Here is a 26,195-nt window from a genome sequence, read left to right on the forward strand (position 1 = left end):
GTGAATGAAAATGGTGAATTGAAATCTCATAGAATACTTGCCTTGCTCATTACTTGTTTTTAGTTACTCTCTGGTCTTCTCTTTAAATTCTTTGTAGGAGATTCATAGTACCATTGCTGCATGGGCCTCTGTCTGGATGTACAGTGATAAATCTCCTAAAGGAAGGTTTATGTTTTTCTTGTTGTTTTTATTCATGATACACTTCATGACTCTGGTACCACAAAGTAAACAAATGTGTAATATGAGACAAAACCCTGCAAGGTGCAGCTTTCTGTCCTTGTAACTCATTTGGAGAATCTGGGCCCTTGATTTTTCAGTTGGTTTTGGAAGTAAGTGAGAATGGCAGGGATAGCTAGAATGTACTGCATCCCTACGTGTTGAGTATTACAAATACATTTACATACTGTATCCCCACTTGTGTGGAGTATTATAAATATATCATATCTAACCACTTAGGTAGGCCTGAGAAAGATGCCACATAAGCAGAGGAGTTTAATCACAGGTGCTTGAAGTTCATGTGCTTCCCAGTGCATCCCCTCTTCATGATCTGCTACATAGCTTTTCATTTGAAGAACAAGAAGCTGTTTGCCGGTTTCGTAGGCGTTCACGAACGTGTGCTCAAGCACAGGTCGTGAGAGATAGCTGATAGAGTTGAGGCAAGCTAGCAGCCCAGTGAAGCAATGGTGATGTGCAAAGAGAACCAAAAATGAAGGATTCTTTATGGTCTCTGAGAGAAAAATACTTAATAGCCTCATTAGGATGAAAATAACCCATCAAGGTCATGGGAGGTCACAAGGTGTTTTGAGTTAGGTGGACATCAGCATCCTGAAACAATAGATACAAGAAACACAGAAGGGAAAATCGTATCCTGGGGGTATGGTGGACCCAATGTTACTTTGTATACTCATCCTAGCCTATCATGAAAGGATGCCCAGATTCCTGTCTCCCTGCCTCTTGTACCCCTCTAAGGAAGATGGGAGTTTTGGCTTCTGAGCCATCTGGCCAGAGCCCACTGCTTTTCTCTTGCAGTTTTTTCTTTAACACTCCTATCTATGTTTTCTCTCTACTTTTAATAAAACTTTGCTGTGCTTTGCAATCACAGTATCACTGTTTGATGCTTTGGTTTGGACTCGAGAGCCTGAGAATGTTCTGATCAGGGTCTTCGGAGACTACCCATCCACAAGCATAACCACCTTGCAAAATAGTCTGGAGTAACCAGAAAGTTAGAGGAGCAGACACTCTGGTTCATCAGTTTCACTGCTTACCTGGATGTTCTTGAATATCTGTCTGTAAGATGCTAGTCTACATTTTTGCATCAGGGCACAAGTGCCAGAATGTCCAGTTTTGTTTTAAATTCCCTCAAACTGAAAACATTCAGATGTCCACAGGCAGTTGAAGAGATGATAAAATTGTGATATGTTCATACACTGGAATAAGTATACCCATGAAAATGTTACTGTACAAGTCTGTGTGTAATGACATGGATCAATGTAACAAACTAGACTGAGCAAAAATAAGACAAAAAGACATTCACTGAAACATGATTTATAAGTTCCAAAACAAGCAAAAATAAACTATTTCTTTGTGGGTGTTTTAGCATTTGGAAGAACTATAAAGAAATGTAAGGAAGTCATTGTCTCAAAAATCAAAATGGCAGGGAGGAGAGGAAGGGTGAAGTGCTCCTGCAGTGATCTAGTCCCCACTCTGAATGGTGACTTCATGGGGATCACATTATCAGTATGCCTTAACTAAAAGTTGTAGAAAGTTTTGGGTATGGTTTTTATTTTTGTTGTTGTTTTGGCAGTATTGGGCTTTTGAACTCAGAGCTTCATGCTTGCTGTGTACACACTCTACCCCTGAGCCATGCTTCCAGCCCACTTTGCTTTAGGTTATTTCTCATGCAGGGTCTCACACTTTTTGCCTGGGGCTGGCCTTAACTATGATGCTGCTATCTAAACCTCCTGTGTAACTGGGATCACAGGTGTGCATCATCACACCTGGCTTGATTTTTGAGCTGGAGTCTTGCTAACTTTTTGCCCAGACTGGCCTAGGACAGCAATCCTCCTTATCTCCAATTCACCCTCCCCACAACGTGGCTGGGATTACAGCTGTGAGCCAGGACACATGGTGAAACTTTAACATATATGTGTTACATACAATACAAAGGAGAAAGATATCCAGCTTGCTTCCCATATCTCATGAATTAAAAAACCTGAATATGTAAGCGAGAGCTTCCTTTCTGTTCATGTCTGTTTTCCCCTGACAAACCTGCATTTGGGAGCAACTGTTGTGTGTTCATTTGCACTTCTAACCCTCTTGTGGGGCATAAATAAAGGCCAAAGCTGAGGGAGCTGCCCCGCCTTTCTGGACTCCAGATAACTAAATATCAGAGCTCAATTATGACAGGAAATGGATTTCAGTATGCAGACAGGAATTTTTATTTGCTTGTTATTTATGTAACTCCTCTTAATGAATCCGTTTGTCTCTGTCCCACTCTCTCTCTCTCTTTCACACACACATGCACGCACGCACGCACACACACATTTTCTGAGTCTTTCTTAAAAAGTCTCCCTTGCTAAACACAAAGGTATTTGTGAAAGAAAATGGTGAGCCCACCTTCTGCTTGTGAGTTTGCACCTTTGGTGGTCATTTATCTCCCGTGTGAGCCACTCTTCTCCAGAAGCTTAGCAGGGCATGGGTAGAGTGGACCAAAGATCATGCCTTTTCATGTCCCTGCTTTGTACCTCTGGTTTAGAGTGAAAAGCAACATAGCAAAGAAGGTTCTGCCTGAGAAGAATGGAATTGCAATTATTGATCTTAATTTAGTAATTTCAGAAAAGCCAGTGCCCATCAAAACAAATTTGAAGCTGCCTGTCACTGCAGTAGTTATCGGCACAGCTGAATGCATCTATATTATTTTCTGAGTTTCAGAACTCAATATAAAATTCTTTCTGAAAATAACAGACAACTCTGACTTTTTCCGCCTATGGAGAATGAAGTTATTATTAGATACTCTCTTTACACAAAATCAGGAAGAATGATACAAGGTCAGGGAGGTGTGGGAGACTGCAGGGCTGTCTCAATGCCTGTGGTGCTGGTGCCTCTCTTTGTCTTTTGCTGCCCTTTTTCTCACCCTGGAAATGGACTTAGGGGCACAGCTGCTGTGCTATGCTCCAAGATGCTCAACCTTAGTTCATTTTCAGTCTCATTCTGCCTAGCTACACCAACAAAATAGAGAGTATTGGGAACATGGGGGCAGACTGAGGATGTGGAGGGGTGTTGTCTGCTATTCAGAGCTTGAGGAAGTGACAGGTGCTTCTCCTCACCCCCTCACTGTGATTTGAACAAAGGGCCTTGCACTCACTAAAGCATTCTACCACCTACCTCCGCCTCCTGAATAATTGGAATTAGAGGCGTGCACCTCTACACCCAGCACATGGACTTCTTAACCAGAATCTGCCCCATGTCCTAGCTCTGAGTTGTGCCTGCAGAGGCATCCTCCACTATCTGCCATTCACGGATGTAATTCATTCAGGATCATCAGGCTCTTGGTGTGTGCTACATGCTGGCTGTGTGACATGTGGAGCTGTGATGACGCACCCTGTCAGGTGAATGTCAGGACCGTGTCCTGTCACCACGCAGCTTACAGACCTGAGGGGTGTCTCTGAAACCCCACGTTGACAGCGCGGAGTCTAGAATAGTCACATGACTGATGACCACCAGGTCAGAGGTCTGCCTGATGTTCCTTCTGGAGTTGCATTATTTCCCTTACATCTTATTTGCTGAGGTTTCTGTTGCCATGCCAGCAACCCTTTCTTCAGTATTCACTGGGTGTTAGTTTTTCAATGTCTCTTGATTTCAGATTTCCTAGTCTTTTTGTTTCTGTTATGTATCTTGTTGGCAGCAGAGGGCTGGATTTAAAAAACCTAATCTGATTTAGGAGACAAGATCTAGTCTATTTTAATTTGCAAGTTTAATTACTTTGCATTTGGGAAATAATGTATTTAGACTCATTCTTATTCTTGTTTATTTGTTTTTAAGTCAGGGTTTTGCTGTATATCCCAGACTGGCCTCAAACGTGTTGTGATACTTCTGCCTCTGACTCCTGAGTGCTGGGATTACAGCTGTGTGCCTCCACAGCTGGCTCCTTCCTTCCTTCCTTCCTTCCTTCCTTCCTTCCTTCCTTCCTTCCTTCCTTCCTTCCCTCCCTCCCTCCCTCCCTCCCTCCCTCTCTCCCTCCCTCCCTCCCTTTCCTTTTTTGCCTTCCTGTAGCTTTTCTTTCTTCCATTTTGCTTTCTGTTCCTCTGATAAAGGTTATTTCTCCCTTTTACCTTTTCCTCTACGGATTTAGAAACTTTAGGTTATATTTCTTTCCTTTGGCAATTGCTCCCAAATTCTTAGTCATACCCTTTAGGTATATATTCTCTTAGAAAATTTGAGGGTATTCATATATCCTTCTAACACTCCTGGTAGAAAAGTACCTCAACTATGTTTTTGGAGACAAGATTTAACTATGTAGCTCAGCCTGGCCTCAGAGTTTTGATTTTCCTGCTTCAGTTGGGATTACAGGCATGTACCACCGTGTCCAACTATCAGCATGCTTTAATTATGCACTGACAGACTTCTCCCATCTTTCTTGTCACAGTTATCTAGAGCCATGGTTCTGTGTTTATTTTTTTCATTTGTAAAATTTCACTTTATACTTGATATATACAAAAGAACCATATCATATAAATTACGGTGCACCATTTTTTGTTGAGAAATTTAGTTTCCAAACACTGTTTTTCTGTTACCATTAAGTTTCTTAGTGTACATTACAATTCCTCTAATTGCTTTTGTGTCTGGTGTCTCAGTTTTTCAATCCATTCAGAGACTACATATATTCCTTCAGTTCTGGAAAAATTTCAAGCCACACTGAATTTTTCCTCTTTTCTCTGTTAGAACTCCTAGTAGATACCTTTGGGTCGTCTAGTTCATCCTTCTGTTTAATTCACCTTTTATTATCTGCCTTTCTCATTTCTCTATGCTCTTGTCTGGATCCATAATCATTAGTTTTTCTTAGACTATGTGCAGAATAGTTGACCTTCATCAATTAGACTTTTGTTTAAGTGATTGTAATTTTTTACTTTCAGATTTATGTTGGTTCTTTTGCATGTCTCCCTATCCTTCCTTCATGTCTACGCTTTAAAAACACATCGTTTTTGTAGATAATTGCTTCTCTCTTGAGGACTGACAACACACTCATTCGAAAGCTTTGTTGAAATTTTTGTGACTTAGATTTTGTTGGTAATGAATTAGCTCCTGATTTCTTCAGTATGATGGCTGTCTGTCTTAATGTCAGTTTTCTTCATGTGCTTTGGAATTTTAATAGGTAGACTTTTCTTAGGTGGGAGATCTTTGCTTTTCCTCCCTCTGTTCACTCACTTTCTGTATCAGTTTGGGGGTTGCCTCCACCTGGTCTCCCGCAGCTAGGTACAGCCCGGTGTGACACTGAAGGCTGAGTGATCCTGCCCTCCATGAATGGGAGGGTTAGTCATTGTGATTGCAGGTGGCTGGGTCCAGTTCTGTCTCTGCTTCCCGTTTCCTCCTGCTGTTCTCATTCAGAGCCTGGCCAGGGCTGCTGTTTCTGAGGGTCATGGACAAGGTAGAAAAGCCCTCTGTCAGTCACTGCACTTACTTTGGTCCCTACCGATGCTTCAGCCCCAGCTATAAACGGCTGTAAACAGCTATAAGCTTCACTGTGTTCTTCCTGTTTTGTTCCTGATCCATTTTGCAGTTTATGATGTTTTCAGCTGTGCTCTGTGTCTGTCATTGCTGCACCTGACAGAAAATCACGCAGAAGAAGTTTTTATTAAAAGAAAATTAGGAAGATTGTGTTAGAGGGACCTCACCACTCAATATGGGAGTTTTACCTAAACTGAAGGCAAGCAAGTTCCCCTGTTCCCTCTTGGATGCGAGGGATGAAAGTGAGAACAGATAAGAGTCTGGCTTTCTTCCCAGGCCTCATTGTCAGGGGACATGAGCACTTATCCTAATGCACAGTGACCCCGAGTCAAATGGTTTTCTTGGTCATCACCAAGTTTCAGAGCATTTGGAAAACACTGAAGCACGCTGATCTGTAGCTGACCACAAATTGACGTGTAAACTTCTAGTTACAGCTATTGAGAGAAAACCAGAGAAAAAGAACATCAATTGTGTTGAAAAGATTGTGCAGATATTTATGCCCAGGCTGCTCGTGCAGATGACAACTGCACTTCAGCTTGACTTCTGTTTGCTGTGGTGACCTGAGCTCAGAGGAATTGCTAATTCTGTTTTGTTTTAAGAACAGTAGAGTGATTTGGAAGACATTAAATCAGTTTCAAAAGACCTTCCACACCACCTGATGCACAGGAATTGTGTTTTATATTTCTGTGTTTGCCTTCTGAGATTCACCCAGTATGCCAGTGACTCCTATCAGATACACACGTTTTCCAAGACCTGGTTTGCTATTTAAAGAGGTCTACCAGGAAAACTTGGAGAACCTGGAATTTTGGAGAGCAGTGTATGGTCTCTGCCTTTGTGCTGACATTTCTTTAGTGGTGGCTAAATTCTGGATTCTGGGAGTACCAGAATCTGGGTGGCTTTATGCAAGTATGTTCTTTTCTGTGATATAAATCTGGAGGTGAGATCAAGAGTCTCTAACTGAATACTTTCCATACTTTTCTGGAAGAGGTGAAGCTCTTAAGTTGTATTTTATTAATGATACGATTGTGAGCATGATGCTATTGTGGTGAAAAATCATGTCGACAATGTGTGGGTGATGCTAGCTTGAACACAGATACAGAAGAGGGAGGGAGAAAAAAGGAAGGAAGAACTTTCAAGATACTTTAGGGACTAGTAACACAGAAATTCAAGTAATAGTTATAATAACCAAAATGTAGAATTATAACTAAACATTACTGTTTGGTTTCAGAACACCCTGATTTTTATAGAGCAGTTAATGCTTTCATAACATTGATTGCTTGCTGTCTCCATTCACAGGTCATTTAGGTTTTTATGTTATGTACATTGGGCAAATTGAAATGCACTGAAGATCAGGAATAGTAGCTTGAGTAGGTGGTGAAGAACAGAGTTTGAATTTAAGAATTTAGAAGAATAGCCACTTTCCTTGAAGCAGAACTGTTCTCCTTGCTGGTTGGTCTTGGTAAAGCCTCTGGTGTGGTTACTTTACCAAGCTCATCTGTTGTTGCGGTCATGGGCTGTATTTCACAGTAGTCTTTGCAAATACTTCATTAGACATGAAGGTGGAGTGTGGTTGGAGGAACTGGAGAAGGATTATTGTTGTAAAGGGTAAGGTGAACTGTAGTACATGTTATTCTTGTTGGGTAAAAGTATTTTTGTTATAAAATGCTTTAGGTATTCTAGTGTTTCAGTTCTTAGGTCTAACTTAAAAATCCAAAATTAAGCCATGGAATAAAGTTTTCTTTTCATTTTATGATAGGTTTGTAACAAAATTGTTGGAAGACCTCATCTTCTTTGTTGCTGATGTGCCTAATAATGGTCAAGAGGTTCTGGATGTGGTTGTCACCAGGCCCAACAGGGAGCGCCAGAAACTAATGAGGGAACAGAACATATTGGCACAGGTGAATTTTTTCATGGACTAAGTATGCATATTTTATTTTTACTAAGCAGAATAAAAGTCTAGGAGTGGCTTAGGTGGTTGGATCTTGCTCAGGGTCTTTCGTGGAGCTACAGTCAGGTGTGCTAGGTGGGGCTCCAGTCATCTCCAGGGTGAACTGGGAGAAGAGTTGTGTCCTGGCTCACCAACATGGCCTCTCACAATGCTGCCTGCACACAAGGTGGTTTGTTTCCCTTAGAAGTGAGTGGCCCAGGAGAGAAGAGCAGACACCCAGATGGGGGCCGTAGCCTTTTCACAACCTTGTCTTAGATGTCATGTCTTCTCAGCTCCACTGGGAGTGCTTAGAAGCAAGTTAATGAATCCAGCCCACAGTAAAGGGGAGAGAATATGAATGTGGATGTTAGGGGGCAGAGACCACTGGGGCTGTCTTAGAGGCAGCCCATCACAGCCTTCCAGAAATACCTGGGCAGATTAGCTCTAGAAACTCTGCTGGAAATATTTCTTGGTAGAATTTCCAGGTGAGCTTGAAAACACCATTTCATTTACTTCCTCCTCCTTTCTGTCTCCCCTCTAGAGAAGTAGGGAAGCTTTGTTCAGCTCCTGGGTGCACTGTGCAGTGTTCACTCTCTTTTTCCTGGAAGTTTAGAGCAGATCCCTACTGTGTCTTCCTGACACAAGCCATACGTGCCAGTAAATCGATCCATTTCCTCATAGGATGCATATATGTATGTCCCTGCCTTCATGGGTTCTTTTTATCATGTGATTTGCTATTTAAAGTCATGGGATTTTGCACTACTTAAGTATGGAATCAAGGAAGATACTTAAAACATAAAAAGGGTGTCATTGACATACATGTCCTTGCTGACTTGGGAAAGGAAAATGTAGACATTGAAATTAATATCTTTAACCAGTCTGAAAATATAAAGTCAGTTTTTTATCAAATAAAACAGAAGGTTATAATTCTAATAGTATAAAATCTTTTCTGACATCAGTGATTCTTGTATATGAAGCATTTGATTTCAAGGACTATAAGAACCCTGAATGATTTATTAATATTTTGACCAACATATGTTAAATCTTTGATTTCGTAATTATAAAAATAAAAATCCAGGTTTAGTGAATGCAGAATTATTGGAGAAACGTAATACTGTGTTTCATGAACCCTGAAGGATAATTTCTTTCTGCTTTGCTTTCCTGTGTCACTGCTCATCCCAGGCTGTGGTCTGTCATAGACACTTTCCTCATCCTAGTGGCTTTTCTACAGGTAACCCTGTCTGCAGTTATGCTTGTGAGACGAGTAAGTTACATTCCTCAATGCCTTCCAAGTGCTTCCTGACCTCTGACTTTCCTACAGGAATCTAACCCACCAGGCACCACCAGCTGCCCACATGGCCTTTTGTTATATGGTGTGTCTTCACTGCTTTCACCACATCTTTGTATACCACAAACAGTGGATTCACTGGGATTTGAACTCAGGGCCTTGTGCTTGCTAGGCAGGTGCTTTATCATTTTGGCCCTTTTTTTGCTTTTGATTATTTTTGAGATAGAATTCTTCCTTTTTGCTCTGGCCAGCCTGGATGATGATCCTCCTATTAATACTTTCCACATAGCTGACATGTCTGAGGTGTAGCATCAGTTCCTGCTTGTTTTTTAGATGGGGTCTTGCTGAGACTTGAATCATGTCTTCCCTATCAAATCACAATCCTCTAAGTCTCTGCCTGCTGAGCAGCTGGGATTATAGGTAGGAGCCACTTTTTAGAAAGAGTTAATTTAATTTGGATACTCTGGTATTAGGTGTATGTATGCTTAGAATTGTTATTTCCTCTTGCTGAACAGACCGTAGAAAGAGTTAAGATCAACATTTGAAAGCAATTTTGCCACATAAGTTTTAGATAAAAAGTGAGTGTCTCCTTTATATTATTTTGATTTTGAAAAATGATAGTAGAAACTATGAAGTATATGGAAATTATATTTTAGTTCATCTGAATATGTATGTGTAGTTTGGTACCAACATCTTTATATTTCTCATTTTAATAAGTTATAGTTTACAAATAAAATTAAGTATTTCATTTAAATAATGTTTTTGTCATTCAATTTAGGGAGTTCTTTGAGCAGCGTTCTTTGGTTCCTTGGTATAATGTCCTGTGTCCTGAACACTCTTCCCTCCTTTGCATTAATTCTCCTCAAAATATTGCAAAAATGTTTTGAGTCCAGTGTTCTTATTTGTAAAAAAAATTAAAATAGGTTGCAAAAGTTGCACCTTTGTTCATCAGTATAGGTGGTTCTTTTTGTTCCTGATAGGTATTTGGCATTCTGAAAGCACCCTTCAAGGAGAAAGCTGGAGAAGGCTCAATGCTGAGGCTCGAAGACCTGGGGGACCAGCGCTATGCACCCTATAAGTACATGCTGCGGCTGTGCTACCGTGTCCTGCGGCACTCTCAGCAGGACTACCGCAAAAACCAGGTCAGTGGGTGTCCCTTCCATAACACACTCCACGGTCAAGTGTGAGTCCTTCAGTGGCTAGTGCAAAGCGAAGAAGATAGGAATAGGGATTTCCACCTTGCAAGGAAAGGTGGAAGCACATAGGTGTTTATTGTTCCACGTGAAACTAGATTGATAACTTACATGTCCTGAGTCCTGACCTGTATGGTATTAGTGCCCACTGAGCAGAAGGCCTATGGGATTGGTTATGTAAAAAGAGATGAAGAGGGATGAAGCATTTTTTGCCTGAGGTTTGTTAGGTATAGCCTTACCACATGTGGGCCAAGCAGTGAAGTGTGCAGTAGAAGTGGTGTGTCATGTGCATCTGAAACATGCAGGAGGGAGAAGGAGAGGAAGGAGGGAATGACAAAGGATAGCAGGGTGGGAATTCACAAGAGGGAGACTCAGGACCCTGGGCAGACACTTGAGGATGGAAGCAACCAAGTAGGATGTGTCATTTTCACAAATTGTACAAAAGCAAGCATTTTGGAAGAGGGTCCTAGGAAGAGAGAATGATGACAGCTAGGATGGGCACTGTGGCCCCAAGACGGTCTCAGCTGTGGAGGACTGAGGCTGACACTGGTGGGTCTAGAGATAGACCTGGAGGTTGTGAACAGCTGTGTCTGCTTTAGTCTTCAGGTATGTAATTATGCATTGTATTCAATAACATAAATGTTTAACATAAAATTGTTTAAAATTTAGTATCGTTTGGACATTGAGCTCCCATGTTTCCCTCATCCCATGCAGAGTCAAATGCATGGCCAGTGTGCTTTGTTGTTGGGTTTAGTCCTTGAGGAAGAAAGGTGTGAGACAGGGCTGAAGGCATAAGCCTGGGGGCTGAGGGTCAGGCCTAGAGAGTGAAGGTTATTGCTAGTGGTCATTGCTATCCACTGAGTGCTTACTTCATTCCAGGCTCATCCCAATGCAACTTTTGTGAATTAACTCATCTTGGTACGTACTGAGCTAAGATGAGAACTAAGGCATGGAGAGGTTAAATAACTTATCGAGAGTTACAGGTTTTTTGTTGGTTTGTTGTTTATTTTTTACAGTGCTGGGGATCAAACCCCAAGCCTCGCACAAAGTAGGCAAATGCTCTACCTCTCTGCTACACCCTCACCCCAAGGTTATGGTTTTAAGAATGGATTCAGTGTGTGAACACAAACCCATGTTCTTAATCGTCACACTGTTGTCTCTCGGTAGCTTGAAAGTGTTTTGACAAGGGAAAAAAATTGCATTAGGGAGATTATGTTGTGTTAAAATGCTGGCTTTGGGGTTCTGCTTAGAGATTAAGAAAGTTCTAAAAAGAATATGTTAAACAGATTAACCAGAAGTTAATGTGGTAAGATGACAAGGGGACACCGTACCCCAATCCTTAAGTGCTCAGCATCTGTAAGATACTGCCACTAGAACTCACCTTCTAACAGCATTGCCTTCCTGTATGATGGTGAGTGGACTAGAGTTGCTAGCATTCCCCTGCAAGAAGACTTAAGTTATAGCATGGCATGAACGGCTTTCAGGTGTTCAGAATGTCAGCACTGGCAGTGCTCCCAGCACGAGGGTCTTGGGTTTTATTCGTTCTGTGGAGGTCTAGAGTGAGGCTGCCCAGTGGGCTTCACTTGTCCTCCTTTCTCTTGGTCTGGAATAATATACAGATATATATATTTTATACAATTTTAACATATTGCTATAAATGTTTGATTTTTATTGTTTACTGTTATTAGTCTCTTATGATGTCTAATGTGAGAATTAAGCTTTATCATGGGAGTGAAGAGGAGAAAAGTTAATGTGGGTTCTTTTCTGTCCACGGTTCCAGGCAGCCACTGGGGTATTGATATGTGTCCTGTGAGGACATGAGGGAATTACTATATTTCCATAGACAGGCCACCTACACATATAAGTGACACTGGATTGTGGAGAATGAATTAACAGGAAAACATTCCAGTTCTCCAGAGGTAACCTAGGGTTTTCAATGCTGGACAGTTGGCGGGCACCACCCTCAGTTGTGTTCAGATGGAAGGTGTCGAGGGTCCCTTCCCTTCCCTTTCCACACCTCGCCCTGGGCTTCATTACCTGTTCTCCTTGGGCTTGGCCATTTGCTGGTCCCCAGTGCATTCCCCACAGAGCATGTCTTGTCTGGCGTCCCCTCTCAGTGTCTCCAGGTCTGGCACTCTCAGTTCTTGTTCACTCCTTCCTTGGTCTTACCTGGGGGCTCAGGCTTAGCATGCTGAGATGCGTGCTCTGCAAACACCGTCCCTCTGACAAGTAAATTCATGTGTACACACACACACACGTGCACATACACACACACACACACACACACACGCACATCCCCCCCCCAGGTAAATATTTGGCGGTTTGGGAACCTGCTTTCTGGGATTTTGCAGTATTCAGCTGTGGGTGATTCACTCTTTCCTCCCAGGACGAAGTCCCTGAGCTGACAGAAGAATTGAGATGCCCAGGTGTTCCTGGAGTGTTGGATTCATTTCCCCTCATCTCTCTCTCACACATGCTTTTGCTGAATCTTAGCAATAACTGACAACTCTCTTCTTACTTCTGTTGAATTATGAATGCTTTGCATTAAGCATAAAGCAGCTTTCTCTAGTTGTTTTGAACAAGATTTTAAAATGTAAACAGAAAAACCTTCTAGTTTTTTTGCATTAATTACCTTGTTTTCCTTTATCTGTATTTTATAGTTCATGATTTAGTGCTAACTCACATCTGTAATATTGAGTCTCTGTTTTATTATTATTTATAGGATTTGATAACACCTCCTATTTCATTTAATTATTTATCAACATCTTGGAAGTTTGCCTTATACCATAGAATGACTACAACAGTCATAAAAGTGTGCAAATCAATGCATGTCTTTAAAATGACACAGTATGAGATGACATCTACTTTATTTAATTGGCTACCCAATAATAAAGCCATCACTTACTTTGAAAGGCCACAAAATGCTGCCTTGAATATAATTAGATTTGTGCAGCCAATACCATTTTCAAGGAATAGTTACATTCCAGTAAATTTTTCCTAAGGCAAAACCACTTTCTAATCAATAAATTCTCCCATCATAGAAACAGAGATGCATTCTCAAAGAGAATCCCCAAGAACTAGAAGGTATTTGATTGTGGAAGGGTTATGTCTACCAGTTCCATGCGTGAAATGTGTTGCTTGTATACAGAATGTAAAAAATGAGCCATTGTAATTTGGAATATAGGATAGTTAATATGAAGAATAAGGAACAGATTAAATAATGTGTGATTACAACTCCCAGTGACTTTCTCTTGTAATATTTTTTCCCTCTACCATGACTCACAGGACTCTTTTGACCCACCTGTCTAACTTGGACTCTTTCCCCTCATTGGTATCCTCAACCTACAGTGGCCACATAGGCTTGGTTCCACTACCTCAAGACCTTTGCACCTGCTACTTCCACTGCCTAGATGGCTTCTCTCCAGGTTTTTCCACAACTTCTGCTTCTTTTCCTTTTCATCTCTGTCTTGCTCACATGCCCCTTCCTCAGCATCTCCCATCATTCTGTTTACTTCATTTCACTCATAAACATAGCAAATGATCAGCTTATCTATCTAGTTATAGCCATAGTCCCACTCTCCCAAATAGCACCTGAAATGTTTGAGGCCTTCAGGAAATAGTTATTGGATTAATGGATCTGATTAATATCATGAATAATTGCATTATCTTAGTAGATTACTTTTTAGTGATAAGAAGTATATTAAAATTTAACCATCATTTTTGGATCATGGTAGCATGTGTACTAGAAAAAGTCAATGCAAGTCCTCCTGGGAACTTGTCTAGATCTCATATCTCATTACTGAAATGTCAAGACAGCCATTTTTCTTTTCTATAATTTTGCCTAAACTAATGGTCATGACTTTTGGTGAGAGTAAGAAAAAGGACCTTGATTAGTTACTGTGAAATAAGCACCTGTTGTTTTTATTAGATTTACTTTTGGTTTTCCCAGATACAAGAGTGTAAGTATCCATATTAAAACTCATTTCTAGAACATAACTTATTGCTATAATTAAAATGATATATTCTGATAGATTATCATTTCCTTCCTCAAAAAGCTGTATTTATTGAAGAATTATTTACTTGCTTTTCTTTTGACAAAACTTTTAGTGAGTTTTCTGTTATGAATAAATTAATCCAAGCTGTTGGCCCTCAAGGACCTGCTATCTGCAGTCTGTCTGGTGGTGTCTGTGACGGTCTTTCTTCTTTGCAGGAGTACATCGCTAAGAATTTCTGTATTATGCAGTCCCAGATTGGGTATGATATCTTGGCAGAAGACACCATCACAGCTTTGTTGCACAATAACAGAAAACTCCTAGAGAAACACATCACAGCAAAGGAAATAGAGACGTTTGTCAGCCTGCTCAGGAGAAATCGGGAGCCAAGGTTGGAAGTGATTCATGCAGTGTTCTGTTCTTGGTGGTGGTGGCATTTTGTTTTATTTGCAGGGCTTTTCAAAGTTAGGATTCTTTTGTAGCACTGACTTTCATGGCAACTCTGTTGTCTTTATTGCTGTAATAACAAAAGATTTTTTTAACATGTAGGAGATCAGAGCTTATATTTATAGATTGATATTTATTTGTTTGTTTTTATGGTCTTGGTCATTGAACCCTGGGTCTCATGCCTGTGCTACTGCTGGGCTGTGCCCCAGCCCTAGATGGTGTTTAAATGTGTTTGATTTTCACTCTGATAAGTTATATGTGACTTCAAAAATATGTTCATATACCTCATCTCAAGATGCACATTTTCATGAAATGCATAGTTGTATGCACATTTTATTTTTTATTTATCTTTATTCTTTTTTTTTTTTCCAGTGACAGGGTCTCACTGTGTAGCCTGGGCTGGTCTCAAACTTGAGATCCTCCTAACTCAGCCTTCTGAGTGCTAGGATTATAGCATGCACCCCTATGCCCAGCCCTCATTTTGTATTTTTTTTTTTTTTTTGGTTCTGGGAATTGAACCCAGAGCCTCACACATTCCAAGCCCTTACTCTACCCCTGAGCTACATGGCCACATTTTAGAAATGAGAACACAGAAGCCTGAAGAGCATCCTGCTAAGAATAGCACAGGAGTCAGGAGTAGAATGTGAATCAGTCATTCAGGGTTTCTGTTCTTTTGTGTGCACCATGTTGCCTTCTATCAGAGAAATGAACACTGAGACGTCAAAGACAGTGGTGATGTTTTCTCAGCTGCATAGTGCCCAATTACATGCTCGAAGGTAGAAATGGTGTCTCTAGACCAGGCCACCAACACTTTAAGCATGTGCTCTGGCTCTGTGACACTCAGTACATTAGCTTTGATCTGTTTCTGCTCTGATACTTGGTTCTGGGGCCTCTTACTTTAGAGCAGATAGGTGACTTTCTTAACGTAAGTCACAGTGCTGAGGGATGAATGCCATCAAATAAATAGAGATGAGCATATCCTTTTTGCAACAGTATTAAATAACCAGAATCAAATATTCAATTTTGTTTCTAACTTGCAGTAGATGAGCAACACATTAGAAAAAGACTACATGGAAGCAATAGTAAAAATGCATCAAAATTAGTTTCTTTCTAATTATATTTTTGTTGTGATGATTTTTCTGTGTCTGACTGTTCACTTAACTATGTTTTTCTCTCTGCAGGTTTTTGGATTATTTGTCAGATCTGTGCGTGTCTAACACCACTGCTATCCCAGTCACACAAGAACTCATCTGTAAATTTATGTTGAGTCCTGGCAATGCTGACATTCTCATTCAAACCAAGTAAGCCTGCCAACTCAGGCGTCTTTCCTCTGTTTGTTCTTTTGTGAGCACTGTACTCATGAAAACCATAGTCATCAGTGTGCTTCTTAATACATGTTTGCATCTCTTACTGATTTCAAGGCTGGTCTCAATGCAAGTGGACAACCCCATGGAGAGTGTCATCCTTTCTGATGACATTGACGATGAGGAAGTTTGGCTCTACTGGATTGACAGCAACAAGGAACCTCACGGCAAAGCCATCAGGCACCTAGCTCAGGAAGCAAAGGAAGGCACCAAAGCTGACTTAGAAGTTCTTACCTATTACAGGTTAAGTGTGGTACAGAGTTGTGATTCTCCATCTTGTGTATTCATGGAGAACTGATCTTCTGAAACCTCTAAAAGTTAGATATCGCTAAAGAGGAAAATTAAAAAATCATGGCAGAATAAGGCTAGCTGAAGTGTTAAGGAGTACTTAAAATACTCAGAATAAAAGTTAATATCTGTGCTTGGCACATATGTTTTCTGATTTTTCACTAGTTTGGGATGTTTTTACAGCAAAGAGTTTCTTCCTATGGTCAGTTTGTGGAGGGCAGATGAGAGACAGTTAGGAACTAGGTTATGTATTGAGACAGAGGTGGAGCAGGGTAGGGGAGGAAGCTGAGCTAGCTTCAGGGTGGCTGCAGGGGATGTTCATGATAGTTTAGTGTATTGTTTACCTGGGGTGTAAGAGAACCCCAGTAAAAAAAAAAAAAGAGTGTGTAATTAAGAACCTTCCCTTGCATGTGGCAGCAGAAATACTGAAGGCAGTTCCCAGTGCTCAATATATTGGGAGCAAGAGCCTAGCTGGCATCTTTGAGTCTATGGGATAAAACCAAGGCAGAATCCTAGGGCCAAGTTGACACCAAATGGCAGGAATTGGAGGAAGGCTTAGTATTCCCTGGTTTCTATAGCTATAGCAACAAAACTGAAAACTAGTCGTCATCTCAGAGGCTGAGAATCCAAGAATACCAGTGCCATTTGGTTTGGGAACTGAGTGGGGCCAAACTTACTGTGTAGATTTCAGAGCCCATCTGAGCAAGACTGGGGAAGGTAGAGAGAGGGTTTTGTGTGAGCTGTGGTTCATAGTCTCCCACGATCAGAGCACTGAGAGCCTCAGAACACTTTACAACAGACATACATTGCTAAGCGTGTAAGAGACATTGAAGTGAAGGGACACAGAGGCAATTTCATGTCTGTGTTGTCATTTGATCACTCAGCCAACTACCAAAAGCGTTTAACTGAGTTTCACAAATCTTTGGAAATACAGGCATCCTAAAGGTAGATGTTGACTGGTTCTGAGGTGGTTGCAGACTTCATCCAGGTGAGACAAATAATGTAAATTATTTAATGTTTGTAAGGTACCAGCTAAACCTCTTTGCAAGAATGTGCTTGGATCGGCAGTATCTGGCCATCAACCAGATTTCTACCCAGCTGTCTGTGGATCTGATCCTGCGGTGTGTGTCTGACGAGAGCCTGCCCTTTGACCTCAGGGCGTCCTTTTGTCGCCTTATGCTCCACATGCATGTTGACCGTGATCCCCAGGAGTCGGTGGTTCCTGTTCGCTATGCTCGGCTCTGGACGGAAATCCCCACAAAGATCACCATTCATGAGTATGTTTAGAAATATTTTTTGAGGACTTTAAATTTAGCAGAACTCAAAGTCAAATGTCTTCAATTTTGAAGCAAAATTCATAGAAAGGCATTTGTGTGTTCTCACTAGACTGTTCATCTTCCTCCTTTTGCAGGGCAAAATGACAACTTTTAGTGATATCAGGAAGCATCTTTCTAGAAGCCAATAAGCTGAAATAAATATCAATTTGTCATATGCTTAATATGAACTCTAAGCTAAGTGTTTGCCTGTGTCGTCTCATTTCACAATAGCCCCGTTTTACAGATGAGCTGTGCATCCAGGGTGTGCAGCCAAGGAAGCTGAGTATGTGGCTTTCTGTTTTGAAGAGATTACATACCATTTAACTTGCTCTGTCTTCTGTCTTCACAGATACGATTCTATCACAGACTCTTCCCGAAATGATATGAAGAGGAAGTTTGCACTGACGATGGAATTCGTTGAGGAGTACTTGAAAGAAGTTGTCAATCAGCCCTTTCCTTTTGGGGACAAAGAAAAAAATAAACTCACATTTGAGGTATTTTAAAACAATTGTTCATGCAATAATTAAATGCCCCTGTCAAAAAATAGATACATTGAGCAGCAAAGATTTTTCCCTTTAACTATTCAGCATGTTTTGGCAGTTAATCATGGACACTGTACACTGGAGCCACATGGTGAAGGCCAGTTCTCATAACACAGTGTCCTGTGTTATCCAGCAGACCACACTGCAGCATAGGGAAATAAATGTGTGTTTCTGCAAATTTTATGGGTAATACTTATTAATTAATTTAACTATTTATTAGGTGGTATTCTTCTGACTTTAATGAGTAAAAATTGATTAGGAGGTAAATAATTCAAATGTAAACTCTTGCAACCATCTTAAAGCACCCAGCATCTTATAAATTAATTCTAGATCTGAGTGAATCACTGTTTAAGTGGCTGCTTTTCCTGGGGTAAAAGTATTAGGAAATTTAGAAATACCTGAACTAATTTAGATTACCTAAATGCCAGTGTTGTGTCATTCTGTAATGTCCTTCCTTTCTACCTATTCTCCTCTTTTTTAAATTAAGGTGGTTCACCTGGCTCGGAATCTTATTTACTTTGGATTTTACAGTTTCAGTGAGTTATTAAGGCTGACAAGAACTCTTCTGGCCATCCTAGATATTGTCCAGGTCCCCATGTCATCATATTTTGAGAGATTAAGCAAATTTCAGGAAGGAGGTAAGAACTTTTGAGAAATATTATATTTTTGTTATTACAAAGTAAGATAAAAAACACATCCATAGAGAAGTGGTTGTTGACCTTAACTACTCATACCTGTGTGTGGTACAAATGACATTAATCCTATGGTAGGGCTGAGTAAAGACAGTGTGGACTTATAAACATGCTTCTCTGTTTCTGATGCTAAAGTTTTAAAAGACAAATTCACAAGATCAAATTCCATCATTACCAACTAATGTCATGGTCCATCTCCTAGAGAAAATATTAGGTGGTAGACCAATCAGACCGCTTCCATTTGAGATCAACTTGGTATGTATTGTAGGCTGGCTATTTCAGAACATGGCACAGAAAAGGGCAAGAGCCTGCCAGCCAGGGACTGTGCTAGAGGAGAGGTGAAGGAGAGGAGGGTTAGAAGTGGAGGAGAGCAGTGGAGGTGAGAACAGACTTCCTCATCCTGTCATTGCAGGGGTTCAAATCCCGCCTTTACAGTTTGGCAGCTTACTAACATTTCCTCTGTGATTTTCTTTTCTTGTGTGAGGTAAGATGGTAATAATAATGGCATCTCCCTCATTTCCTTGAGAGAAGTAAGTGAATGTGTACAATATGTTTGTGAACTTACAGCATTACTTATCTCATAACTCAATGGTGATCATCTTAGGTTGGATACCTGAAAGCACCTTGAGACAGAGAATTGTTTGCAGGAGGTATATTGAAATGTGTGCTCAGGATATACACCTGTGAGGTAGGTAGGGTTAGGTAGAGAAGTTCATATGCAGTGACTCTATAGGGAGCTCTGAGCTGAAGTGGCCTTTGGAATTGTCACACATTAAGGCAAACGGACCAACCTTTGAGTCTGTGTATCAGCCAGCCATTGGCTGCTGGCATCATTGTGGAGGAGGGCATGTAACTTGGGTAAGGCAGATCCCTATGGCCAGGAGTCATGTGTGGTGTGGGGCACATCATCCGTAATGCCCAGCAGCTATGGGAAGAGATGACATTGCCCTGAAGAGGAGTTATAGGTAGAGCACACTAATATCCATCACAGTACCCACTACAGAATAAAAAGGGAAAAAACAGAATTCTAATTCCAGACGTGAGGAAGAAGTAGCTGATTAAGAATTATAAATGAGGTACTTACAGATAAGCTGAAGTAATTAATTACTACTGCCTCAATCTCAGTCCCTTTTACTTTGTCCAAAACACTGCAAATCAATAAGAACCAAATTAAACTACATAAGTCCCTTACCTTCAGCATAACTAGAGGCCAGAAAGCAGTACCAGCTTCAGTTACTTTAAGCAGAAAAGTAGACGTTAGTTCTCAGTGGCCATACTTCATAAGCTTGCAGTGCAGGCCAGGTATTGGTTCTCGAGAAAGACAGAGACACAGAGAGAGAGAGAGAGACAGACAGACAAGAGGGGATTGTGTGGAAATCACTCAGAGAGAGAAGTATGGAAATACTGAAAAAGGGCCTTCCAGGTGTTGTGCTTGAAGAGCAAGGAACCCACACGGGGGGCTTCTAGCATACTGCTACCCCCTCAACTGAAAGCCACTCTGTAAAGAAACTGCACTTCATGACTCTGTCAGGAGAGGGAGCTCTTGAACCAGAGATTTTTGTGAACCACCATATTGTCAGCCCTGCTCAGGAAATGCACAGGCTTCGTCAGTGCTCCTTTGGGTTAAGCTACTGTGAGACAAACAGAGGGAAAAACAAAATATTGCAGTTGATGGAAATTCCCTGTTGAAAAGCAACCATGAAGCAGAAGAGCACTGTAGCATGACCCCCTAAAGGGAATTAAGTTCCTTCAAGCAAACGTGGTGCTATGTAAAACTAAGCTCAGAAATGGACCAGACTGCAAGAAGAAATGAAATGAAAGTTGATTGAACTCAGGAAGGAAATAGAATAAAATGGTAGATTTCATTTGTATAGTTTCATAAATACAGACAATTGTAAGATGTCACAGGGTGACTAGATTTGAGTGAAAATACAATAGGGGAGGCTGAAGAAAGGCAGGAGGATGATGATGATGAGGAGAATGATCGTGATATAAACAGACAGCAACGGTCAGAGATGGTGGGAAAATGGAAGGAAGGCAAAGAAGACACACTATATGAACAACTGGAGACCAGCCAAGAAAAAGCAACCGAATGCATATTTAAAGTCACAAAGCAAGAAGGCATTGTGGAAATAGAGGACAGAACAGAAATTGTCCAGAACAGAAATCTCTTGAGATTATATGTAGCCTGTATTCAGGACCAGAAAGACAATGGAGAAAAAAAGGAAAGGGTATGGTGTTATTAACTATTCTTGCATCTTTTATGTGTGTTTACAATTTTCTAAAAATTAAAATATGTGAAGTCAGGCATTAGTGGTGCATGTGCATAATCCTAGTGCTTAGGAACCAGAGGCAGAAGGATCCTAAGTTTTAGGCCACCCTGAACTACATTGTGAGTCTGTGTCTCAAAGAACAAAAATAAAAACAAAATTGACTCTGCTGCTGGCATTTCACCAATGAGAGACTCCTTAGCAGTCCCAGAGAACACACCATAGTAAAGGCTCTTCCTGCTAGGATGCCTCTGCAGTCTCTAGTTTAAACTAAACCATTCCTCAAAAGCTAGAAGTTGATTCTGACTTTTGGTCTCAGTGCTTACAGTCTACTAATGGGGTTTAATCCTAAAAGATAATGTTTTTTTCTGTGAACATTTGCTAACATCTTGTTTGTTAGGCTGACCTGTCACCATCTGTCCTCTAGGATACATTTTGTGTGTGTTCTGGGATTGAACCCCACAGCTGCAAGCATGCTAAGCATGTGCTCTACCGCTGAGCTACATATCCAGCCCTCACACATTGTAAAACATAATTTTCATTTTTTCTAGTAAAATACAATCACTATTGATACCAAAGTCATCCTTTTAGCTCTCAGAGAACTGTTGATTAATTTATTCATTTGGAATCTACTGAGAACCATTGCATTACAGGCACTGTTCTAGTCTCTGGGATTTAACAATGAATTCTTTACCCGTAGGGAGGGCAATCGATCAATCAATAGACAAAGTTCTGCTGTTGTCCCCCAGGAGAAGCAGTCAAATAACATAAATAAATAGGTACTGCTGTGATGGACAGTGATGGACCGTTGAGGGTGTGGTCACAGAGCCAGGGAAGGCAGATGTTTGTTCTGAGTTTGATGGACAACCTTTTCAGGGACTCCAGAAGGAACTGATGTGGTCAGGCCACTTTTGCTGCTGAGTGGAGAATGAAGACCTGTATGCATAAAAATGCCAGGGCCATGAAATTCAGGCTGAGAAGCTGCTCAGATGAAAGGAGATGAAAGAGGTAGAACCACAAATGCAGCGCACAGCCTTGAGTCAGGATGAGTAGTCTTTACAGAAACCATTGTTGGCACTGCTGATGGGATTCGAGTATGGGCTGTAGGCCTACTACTGTATCCTTTAGACTTTCTGAGGTTCATCACTTACTGCAGTATGTAAGACAGTGAACTTGTTTCTAGCAAATACATGCTGAGGAACTGAGGGTTGAAAATGCATCATGTTTGGGAGTAACTCTCAAATAGTGCAGAAAAAAAATGCGTCTGTATAGACAAAGACAGACAAAAGTTGGCAGGATTTGTGAATCTATCTGGGTGGAGGGTACATAGGAGATCTTTGCAGTAGCCTTGCAACTCTTCCCATAAATTTGAAAGCTTTTATAAACAACCACAGTAAAAAGTAAATAACTTCATTAGCCAGGTAGGTTTTATGCAAGGTGGCAATTCAAGCTTGAAGAATTATCTTGCAACTCTACTAGGTGTGTTAGTATAGCTAGGCTCCATTAGACTGTAAATTCTCAACCAAGGTTCTGGTAGATGTGGTAAGTTCTTTTCAGAAGAAATAAGAGGAACATATTTTTGCAGTCACCACTGTGGAGGCCTGATGGTCAGGCATGGGAAGAATCTGGGGGTACAGGATGAGATAGAGGTTGAGGCCAGAGAGGAAATCTGAGATTATGGATAGTACCTGGTAGGGGGCATGGTAGGAAGACTTTTATGTTAAAGGACAAGTGACAGGAGTGACAGCAGTGTGGCCACATTACACTACCTAGTGTGTCTTCTGCTCTTTTGTGGTCAAATGATTTGGATTGTGTTTTCCTGGTTTTCTTTATTTTTTACTTGGAAGTCACTTGTGAAGTACAATTTTAAAAAAGTAATTTTATAAACACCATTGCTAGATAAACAAGTTCATTCCAATAAATGATACAGTTTTCTGTGCTTACAGCATGTCTGGAAAATTTCACACAATACCCTTTTTGGTCCCTTTTACTTGCCTACCCCTTACTAGTTCTCCTCTAGCACACTTGAGGTTGGCCATGCAAACAAACGTGTTTGGCAGACTGGATGCAGGGGAGAGGAAGAGAAGGTGGTGTGTAGAAGGCAGAGGTTTTGAGCTCCTGGAGTTCCATTTTGCACCAGCCTCCGTGGCGCCAGACTTAAATAGAGTGTGCACATGCAGCATTCTTTGTTTTTCTGGAAAATCCTGGAGGCTTAGATGTCGTTGATTAGCGTCCGAGATTGTGGGGATGGCTGGCTTGGAAAGTGGCAATTCTGAAAGTTTTCCTATCCTCCCAAATAGTGCAGCCCACCTCAGTGTTCCTGGTAGCTGCTGTCTTTCTCCAGCTGCTTGGAGTCTGAGTCCAGCTCCCAGGCTGTGCGTCTTGCCATTGCAGTGGCTTTGGGTAGGCCCATTGCAGAAATTGCTAGTTTCAGAGCAGCTTTCACTTCTGTGCTTTAGAGTATTCAGAAGATTATTGAGGCAAATTCACAAGGAGACATGGGGAGCTGGCGCTGCTCTAGCCACTGCTGTAGCAAAACAGGAGATTCTAATCTTCAGAACTGTCAATGCAGTACCTTTCATTGGCTACATAGTCACATCAGAATAGAAATACTGTTTTCAAACAAATGCATTCACTCTCTGCAGGCTATGTTGCTGAGTCAGTTTGCTTTGCCTAATACCTAACATTTGCTCTCAGTGACTGAAATGCACAGGCTCCATTCCTGGTGTAATTGATCTTTTGGGTTGAAGGATTATGTCATGTATGGAAGTTAAAAGGAAATCTACACACAGCTGATCAATTGGGTGTTTTGGATACTCTTTGCATGCATTTAAAGCTTTACACTTAAAAGTATACATTTCTTTTTATGCTTGCCAAAGAAAATACAAGCCAAAGATTTTACTAATAGTGAAGTCCTCCCTCCCCTACTCTGGGCAACAGAGTACCAGAGAGTCATTTAAATTGTTGGGCAGGAATGTGAGTCCCACTCTTGTGTCCTTCTAAAGAGCAGTGTGGAATGTGTTAGCGCCGAATCTTAAGAGTGGGCACTGTCTGCATTTGAACACTATATGTATGGTGGAAGTAGAGAACTTGACACAGCAGGTCATGGTTACCTTGACTTACTATTTAGTTATCTTTTAATATTCTTCTACTTCTCTGCATTCGAATGGTACTGGTGTTCAAATCAGAACCTCCCACATGGAGTAGCAGTACCCTCCACTGAGTACGCAGAGCCAGTGGGGGGTATGGATACCACTGTACAGTCTCTTTTCACAGTTGTCTTCTTGTCCTTGAACTGGCCATAACTTGACCAGGCAGTAGAGCATAGAAAACTACCAAGAGACCAGACAAGAGCTGAATAATTTCTTTCTATAATCTATCACCTTGCTTTTCATTCTAAATTCTTGGGAGTTCAGCACTGCAATAGGCCTGTTCTCAGTCAGTAACCAGATAATCTCTTTTGTTGGCATACATGTTATGATATCGGAACTGGGAAATCACTCAGAAATCAATGGAGAATTCCATTCTTGTAGAGTTTCTTTTCCTTTAAGGCTTCAGGTTTGGAGGTGAAGGGGCTTTGGTCTCAGAGAATAAGATACAGACAACCACAACAGTCTGAATTATCCCATTGCCCTAACAGGATTAGCACTGAGTGATTTATAGCCCTGTTGGCCCAACACAGGAAGGGAGGACACGAGGGAGGGAGGGTAACGAGAGGTACTTTGGGTGCATACATGTCTAGGAGTAACCCTGTCCCACGAGATTTGGGGAACAGTAAGAGCTGCAGACTCTCCACCTAACGGCAAAGAACCAGGCGCTTCTACAGTTAAACTCATGTTGCTGCCTTGTGGGGACCTCACACGATCAATCCCCCCTTGACATGCTGTTTCTGGAAGCACAGATGCTGTTAGAAGGAGAAGGGAAATTGAGGTGGGAGGTGCAGCAGACACATTTTTTAATATTGTTACATGGGTGGGAAGGGAAGGAAATACTTGTAGATAAAATTCTGCCAGAAAATATTTTCCTTCTTCATCAAATTACAAGTTTGTCTAAATCTGATTGGATCGTTACAGTCTCCTTCATTTCAAAACTCCAATGATTAACATGTAATTCTTCTTCATTCATTGAGTGGCGTTCTTTTTAACATGTGATATGAAACACTCTTTTTAGCTAATATCCATGAAGCATATCCCCTGGTTAATAGCTGTGATTCCCCTTTTATAGATGTCAGGGAGAATGCCTTGAAACTAGAATCCTTAGTTCACTCAAAATACCCAGAATAACTTGCAACAAAAAGCACAAAAGAAAGAAAGAAAAACAAAAGAAGAGGAAAGGAGAGGGAGGAAGGAAGGGAGGAGGAGACTTACCTGTATGTGAGGTGAGACTCTGAGGAGGTGTATATGTGAACATGGGGATGTGAAAGCACGGAAAAAGATTTAGTACAAGTAAGGCTTAGTATAAACCAAGAGCAGATGCCAGAGCTTCATTTGCAGGACTTACCCCCTGTTCATCTCTTTTTAATTTAATTTTTCATCTGAGCTCCTCCATGGTCTCCAGAAGGGATTTAAGTTAGCAATAGAGCTTACAGTACTGTGGAGTATTATCATGGTTCACTTGCAAAGGGAAGAGGTACAAGTACCATTTGTGATTTGAAAAATCTCTTTATTCATTTCGGAGCTTGGTTTTTCCCCAGCACCATTCTGCTTCTCAGCATTCGGGCCTGTTCTCCTTCAGATGGCAGTTCTATTGTACCCTCACCGCTTTGCTTTCATCAGGTACCTTCGCCCCATTCTGTATCTTATTCCTCACACCCTCTTCCCTCCCATCTCCCTGCACCTTCCCTCCATTCAAGTCATGCCTTCTATCAAGAGTAGCTTTAGGCTCTAAGAAGAGGCAAGACATGTCCTGTTCACAGTCTGCCACACTGCGGGTTCTCCATGTTGCTTGTGCACATGTGCATCGTATCAGGTGAGCGTGTTCTCAGAAGGCCTTGAGGTTCTTCCGCTGATTTAAAAATAAGGACAGCAGCAGTGGCCCCCTCAGCAGCTTGAGGGTTGCCGGGAAGCAGACTCTGAGAAGGGATAACCATGAGGACTTTGTCCGTGGAGATCTCTTACAGTGAATGGAAGGGAAGGGAGAGAAACAAGATAGG

The 26,195-nt window shown here is 41.2% G+C and overlaps 1 protein-coding gene across 8 annotated transcripts in view; it reads left to right on the plus strand.

Moving 5' to 3' along the window:
• Itpr2 (inositol 1,4,5-trisphosphate receptor type 2) overlaps nt 1-26,195 on the plus strand; it is an 842,075-nt gene that overhangs the window by 99,643 nt on the left and 716,237 nt on the right. For 7 of the 8 annotated variants that reach the window (XM_074075818.1, XM_074075817.1, XM_074075816.1 and 4 more), the window contains 8 exons: nt 7,481-7,622; nt 9,920-10,081; nt 14,343-14,515; nt 15,753-15,872; nt 15,993-16,178; nt 17,249-17,500; nt 17,889-18,033; nt 18,569-18,719. In XM_074075818.1, coding sequence (XP_073931919.1) covers nt 7,481-7,622; nt 9,920-10,081; nt 14,343-14,515; nt 15,753-15,872; nt 15,993-16,178; nt 17,249-17,500; nt 17,889-18,033; nt 18,569-18,719 — 1,331 coding nt within the window. The remainder of the gene's footprint in view (nt 1-7,480; nt 7,623-9,919; nt 10,082-14,342; nt 14,516-15,752; nt 15,873-15,992; nt 16,179-17,248; nt 17,501-17,888; nt 18,034-18,568; nt 18,720-26,195) is intronic. The other variant, XM_074075822.1, reaches the window with a different exon arrangement.

The sequence above is a fragment of the Castor canadensis genome, chromosome 6, assembly GCF_047511655.1.
Source record: "Castor canadensis chromosome 6, mCasCan1.hap1v2, whole genome shotgun sequence".
Taxonomy (NCBI): Eukaryota; Metazoa; Chordata; class Mammalia; order Rodentia; family Castoridae; genus Castor; species Castor canadensis.